Here is a 6077-nt window from a genome sequence, read left to right as displayed (position 1 = left end):
TCCCTGATAAGCCCTAAAAAAGGAACTTTCTCCTATCAGGCAAGAGTACAGACACTGCACCATGCTGTTCCAATGTTCTGAGTTCCTTGTGCTCTCTTTGGGGAAATGTGGGTGACTCACAGCGGGTTCCTCCTTCCAGGATACAGGGTGATTCATCCCCACAGGGACAGAAGGACAGAAGTTCTTTTGGGACTAAAGAGGACAAAGGCGTGTGTTTGTGTTTTCATTCTCCCATCCAGTCTCAGACACATCTTCCTGATTTTGGCCAACGGAGAAGCAGCACCAGGACCGGCACCAGCACCAGCACCAGCACCAGCACCATGAGCGTGCACACACATGCGTGTGCGTGTGCGTGTGTGTGAGACTTAGGGGACAGGACTTGGGCACAGGGAAGGTCACAGCACTTGATTTTTCTTCTCCTCCTTCTTGTGTGGGTTGGTGGGCCTGGAACTCAGAGAAGGTCTGATGGAGGTGGCAGACCCCTGCAAGGGCCCAGCAGATGAGGGTCCCAATCCTGGTTCCACCACTACAACCTCTGGTGACCTTGGGGAAGGCAGCTCAGTTTCTCCACTGTAAAATGGGACTGACAGGCTTGGCTACAGCCACGGGGTCTGGTCCCTGCCTGATTCGGGGTCGGTGCTGGGCAGATCTTCTCCCTCACCTGAGCTCACCTGCAATGGGAGGCAGCCGCACACCTGTGCACCTTCACCACTTCGTTTCCACTTTCTGAGATGGGTCTTCATCTTCCGCAGTGAGACTGGCCATGGCAAATGCCTCTTCTGCAGAAATCTGCTCAGACTGAAGTCTGGGCAGTGTGGAAGCAGGGGCCACAGGAATGACACTTTGTGGTCCCTGAAAAAGGGTGAAGTGTCTGTGTTCTGTGAGGCTGTCACCAGTCCTGGGAGGTTTTGCAGGGAGGGAGCTTGCTGAGTATCTCCCAGCCAGTTAAGGAGCAGAGTGGAGAATGAAGACAAAATGGATCGATCCTCTCAGTGGAGAATGTTCTTTCCTGGAGGTGGTGCTTATCATTGTCACGCAAGTCTCAGAACTGTTCTGCCAGAGATACTGAGCACCCGCTGTGAGCAGGCAGCTGTACTGGGACCCGAGGACAGAACGGTAAAGAGACCGAGGTCACCTTCCCTTGTTGGACTGAGGGGACCTCTCCAATTTAGTACTGGTTCCACGGCTGTATAATCTTAAGGCCTCCAAAGAGATGAGGACCTGGGGGCTCAGAGGGATTGGGGAAGGCTAGAGCTAGAGTTTGAACCCTCCTGTCCACAGGCGGTGTGGACACTGCCTGGCCCAGCCTATTTTTAGAGGAGCCGTGTGGGGCAGCTGGGGAGACAATGAAGAATGTGCCCCCACAATGGACCATTGTCCCCACAGTGGCTTCAGGGCCAGGCTGGGCCCAGCAGATGACTCCCGGCCCCCACTGGGGGCTGGGCCACTACTCCACGTTTATGGATTTTTCCAGTGATTGTCATGGGCAGGAATGAAGCATTGGTCCTGGGGGGAAGGGGGCGGTGCAGGGAGACAGGGGTGTCCTGTGTGTTCCTGGGGACTCGTTCTGTTGGGGTGTGAAGGCCGGGGGCTCGCTGGGCGGGGCTTAGGCGCTGTGGGGAGGGGGCCTTCCCCATCCTGTGCCTGTTTGCACAGCCCATTGCCTTGTGGCTCTCCCGCATCCCTGTGGGTTCCGGGTCCTCGGCCCTTCCGCAGAGACATGATGGCAGCCTGGGCCTCGCCTGGTCTTCACAGCGAGCAGGGAGCCCTGCATCACTCCGCCTGGGATGGGGATGGGGTGCGTGCTTGAGATGTATTTCTTTCTTTCTTCTTGAACCAGATTCTCAGGTTGAGAACCATTGGCCTTATGGGATTGGGGATTCGAGAGTCTACTCTGCGCCCCCCCCCCCCCAGACCCTGGCAGGTTAAATCCTCTCCCTCACTGATTCTGAGGGTTCTCCCTACGACCCCCCACTAGCTTGTGAGTTTTTATCTAGTCAACCCTCCAGGGACTAAAAGGACCTGGCATATAATAGGCGCCTAATAAATGTTTGTTGGATGAAGTTGGACTGGCTTCAGTTTCATAGGTACAAAGCAGCAGAGGTGAGATTGGACCCCGGCCTGTATGGACAGCATGGGGGTGGCCGTGTCACACAGCCTCACCTCAGAGGGGCCCATTCGTAGGTCTGGGAGCCAGGTTCGCAGGCACATCCCCCCTGCTGAATCCGTGGATCTCGGCATCTATGGGAGGTAGGTGGGTTCCGGGCCTGCTCCCATTTCACAGATGTGAGCTGGGGTGGGACTGGCCTGCCCAGGTCCACAGGGCTCCCGGGTGGTGAGCTGTCCCATCCCTTCTCCAGCACGAGACTGTGAATGCTGACCTTTCTCCTGCCCCACGGCAGTGACCGATGTGGGTCCCATTTCGACTGGCTGCTGGAAGCAGGTTAGATGTCACCTGGAGTGTTCTGTATTCCACTTTGATGCCTCATTTATTACTCTTTGGAAAATAAATGCTGTACTAACCTGAGGTGTGGTTTTGTGTTCCAAGCCTTTCGGTTTGAAGTGGTGAGAAGCGTGGGGGGCACTGAGGCCAGCTGTCTACCCGTGTGGCTCTGGCCACCGACTTCTTCCTGAGCTAGAGTGGGTCCTGTGGCCCTTGCAGGGCTTTCGTGAGAAATGCAGGACGTGGAGGGAGGTGCCTCGGCCCTGCCTCGGCAGGTCTCATGTCCTGTCCTCAGCAGCCAGCCCCGGCGGGCGGAGAGCCAAGAGTGGGGGGCACTTCAAAGGGGAGGTCACTGCTCCTAGAGGTGGACATCACTCAAGTCAGGTGAGAAATTCGCGTCCTCAGAAGCTTCTGGTGAACTTGAGACGGGAACGCAAGACAGGCGAGGGCCGAAGGGTGGAGTGATGGACTGAGAAAGGTCACAACCGCCCTGCAGAGAAGGTTAGGTGACCATGGCAGATGGAAAAGGAGTCCCCGAGTGAGCCGAGACAGGTGGCTTTTGTTTTTAGGATGGAAGGAAGTTGAGCCTGTCTTCAGCTCTTAGGAAGGAGCTGTTAGAGGTGGAGTGTGGAGGGTGTGGGATGACTGGGCGAGGGGGCCAGCTCAAGGACACGGGCTGGAGAATCGGCCCTGACCAGGAAAAGAGCCACCTGCTCTCTGAGAAGTGAGGACAGGAGGGAGGATGGACGTGGTGCCATTTAGGATTCCTTCGGTCAACCGCACATGGCTTATGTGGGATTGGAAGATGTCGGCCCACAGGACTGAAAATCCCAGGGGCTGGGTGCCATCGCCAAGCTCTCCTTTCTTTCTTCCGTCTGGGCTGGCTGTGATTTCAGGCAGGCCCTTGCTTCGTGGTAACAATGTCGCTACTGCAGATCCAGCCCTCCCACCCTTGCTAGGTCAAGTCCAACTCACGTCCTCAGTAGCTAGAAGTGGGTATGGTCGGCTCTGATTGGCCTGACCCCACTCATGCCCTGGTAGCCGGGACATAGAATGCACGATTTGGCCTCAGTCTGGGAAACACGGCAGTGGGGGAGTCACTGTCAGCAGACCTAGGGCTGAAGGTGAGAGTGGGGAGGATTCCCAGAGGAAACTGGGGACTGTGCTAGGAAGTAGGGAGTGAATTCTGGGCAGCCCCAAACCATCAAACGTCCATCACAGGTGTAACAACCTGTGGGGCAGGTGAGGCACGGGAGCAGGTACTCCAGGGAGCTCATCCCTTGATGGCCTCAGTCTTCCAGGTGGAGAAAACAAAGGCCTGTGCAGAGGGGGCTGCTGGGGCCAGCCCGGGCTGTTCCCTCTGTCTCTTCATCCAGCTCTCCTTCCTCTGCCCTCGCATCTGGCCAGGCAGATCTGCTGCCCGAAACCAGGGCTCTGGAGGCCAAATGAGAAGCATACTCGGAGCTTCCTCAAAACACAGCGGGAGTCGTGCAGGGTGTCTGCAGTCAGTAAGTCCAGCCACCCCGAGGCCATGAGCCCCACATGACGGGCCCTCTGCTCTCTTTCCTCAGGAGCAGGACATCGAGACTCTGCATGGCTCCATTCACGTCACGCTGTGTGGGACCCCCAAGGGAAACCGGCCTGTCATCCTTACCTACCATGACATCGGCATGAACCGTAAGTTCTAAGGAACTGTGGCTCCCTGGTCAGCCAGGTCCCGAGAAGGTGGCTAAAGGGATCTAGGAAGGTCTGGGGGCTGGGATCTGCTGTCTTTCCTTCTCTGGGGACTTCCTGGAGCTATTCTGGGAAGAACTCTTGCCACAGCCTGGAACAGCCTGAAATGCCCTGCATGTGGGGCTCGGAGTTGTGTGTGTGCCCGGAGGTGCTGGGGACACAGGGAGCCCTCTGTTGTCTGTCTGTCTGGGACAATGACTTTTAAATTGGTGTGTACAACGGTTTTTAGTATTTTAACAGAGTTGTGCAACCATCAGTTTTAGAATATTTTCATCATGCCAAAAAGAAATCCTGTACCCTTGATCTGCCTTCCCCCCAGTCTTCCACACCCTGCCCCCACAGCCCCTGGTGACCAACCACTTGTCTACCTTCCTTCTCTCTGAATTCACCTCTTCTGGAATTTTGTATAACTGAATCATACAATACGTGATTTTACGTGACTGGCTTCTTTCATGTTTTCAAGGCTTATCCATGTCGTGGCACATATCAGTGTTTCGTTCTTTACTGCAGAATAATGTTCCATTGTAGTACACCTTGCTTGGTTCATTCATCCATTGGTTGGTGGACATTTGGGGTGTTGTCACTTATTGGCAATTATGAATAATGCTGCTATGAATGTTTAGACAATGTATTCGTAAGACTACCAGAAAGTGTTATCACCATATGTGGGTTCCCTGCTTTTCATGGATGGAAATGAAATAGGATCCACTGAATGTTAAAATTACCCAGAATAGAGGTGGATTTTTCTGTGGTGATTCAGAGGGCACTGGCAGGCCTTCCTGTCCAGCAATCTTTGTGAACTTGAGTGTTGCAAGCTGAATGCTTGCTTGATTTGTGATTGACGTGCTACCTGATTTATATTTTTTCCTACAGTTTATTAATTAATACCCTAAAGATGGGAGTGATGTCAGCCACTGAAAACCTCCCTTCCCTTCATTCTCACTTTTCTTTGATCTCACTTCTTCCCCTGTCTGTCCGCCTCATACCCATTACGTGCCAGGTCCCACACTAGGTATTTTGACAGACTTCATCGTATTTTCCTGGACTCTGACAAGGAAATGGAATTGCCTATGGCTATGTTACACCCCCATTTTAGAGAGGCTCATCGTGTGTTGTAGTGGGCTAAATGCTATAGCAAAAGCCCCCAAGACCTCTGCTGTTTAACAGAATATACATTTATTTCTCTGTCATGTAACAATTCGGTGGGTATTCAGTGGGACATGTTCCATGCGGCAATTCAGGGACCCAGGATCCTTCTAGCTGGTGGCTTCACCATCCTCTGCGGCCTCAGAGGCTTCTGCTGGCAAGTCTGCTTTTGGCAGGTATATGAAAGAAGAGAGAGAAACTTAGAGGAGGGGTGGCAGATGTTATGAGAAGATGGCAAGCATCACAGACTGTTCGCCAGAAGCTGATCACATGGCTACCTCTAATCGCAAGGAAGCCTGGGAAATGTAGTCCAGCCATGTGCCCAGGAGGACCAGGGAAATGGTTTGGTACCAGTTGGCTGTCTTTGCCTCAGGCCCTCAGCAGTGAGCAGACTCATCCAAAGCCACATCATGCTCCTCCTTGTTTCAGAATTATACGTGCCCTGGCCAGTACCCCAGATGTGAGGGTTTGGGAGAGACAGAGAGAAAGAGTATCAGTGGAGCAAGCCCACCCCACACAAGGGCCATCACGGCCTTTACTACTGGGAGGCAGCAGGAGCTGGACTGGGCACCCCTCCCAGCCCCAAATGCAAGTTTAAGATTCTCCCTGTGCCCTGGAGTTTTCTGACCTTCTCCACCCCCTTCCCCACTCCCCTGCCCTGTGATTTAGTCTTGCCTTTTACCACCAGGGGAAGGTGGGAGTGGGGAGTTGGGTTGGACGGGGAAGATCCGGACTTCTCCTTGTGGTTTGTTTT

General features: G+C 54.0%; 1 protein-coding gene across 2 annotated transcripts in view; it reads left to right on the top strand.

The window, feature by feature from the left end:
• Positions 1 to 6077, top strand: part of NDRG1 (N-myc downstream regulated 1) — a 55267-nt gene that overhangs the window by 26501 nt on the left and 22689 nt on the right. For both annotated transcript variants that reach the window (XM_008585413.1, XM_008585414.1), the window contains exon 4: positions 4015 to 4120. In XM_008585413.1, the coding sequence (XP_008583635.1) occupies positions 4015 to 4120 (106 nt within the window). The remainder of the gene's footprint in view (positions 1 to 4014; positions 4121 to 6077) is intronic.

The sequence above is a fragment of the Galeopterus variegatus genome, unplaced genomic scaffold, assembly GCF_000696425.1.
Source record: "Galeopterus variegatus unplaced genomic scaffold, G_variegatus-3.0.2 Scaffold3564, whole genome shotgun sequence".
Lineage (NCBI taxonomy): Eukaryota > Metazoa > Chordata > Mammalia > Dermoptera > Cynocephalidae > Galeopterus > Galeopterus variegatus.
The sequence above is the reverse complement of the archived record's forward strand: the minus strand, read 5'-3'. Positions and strand labels throughout refer to the sequence as shown.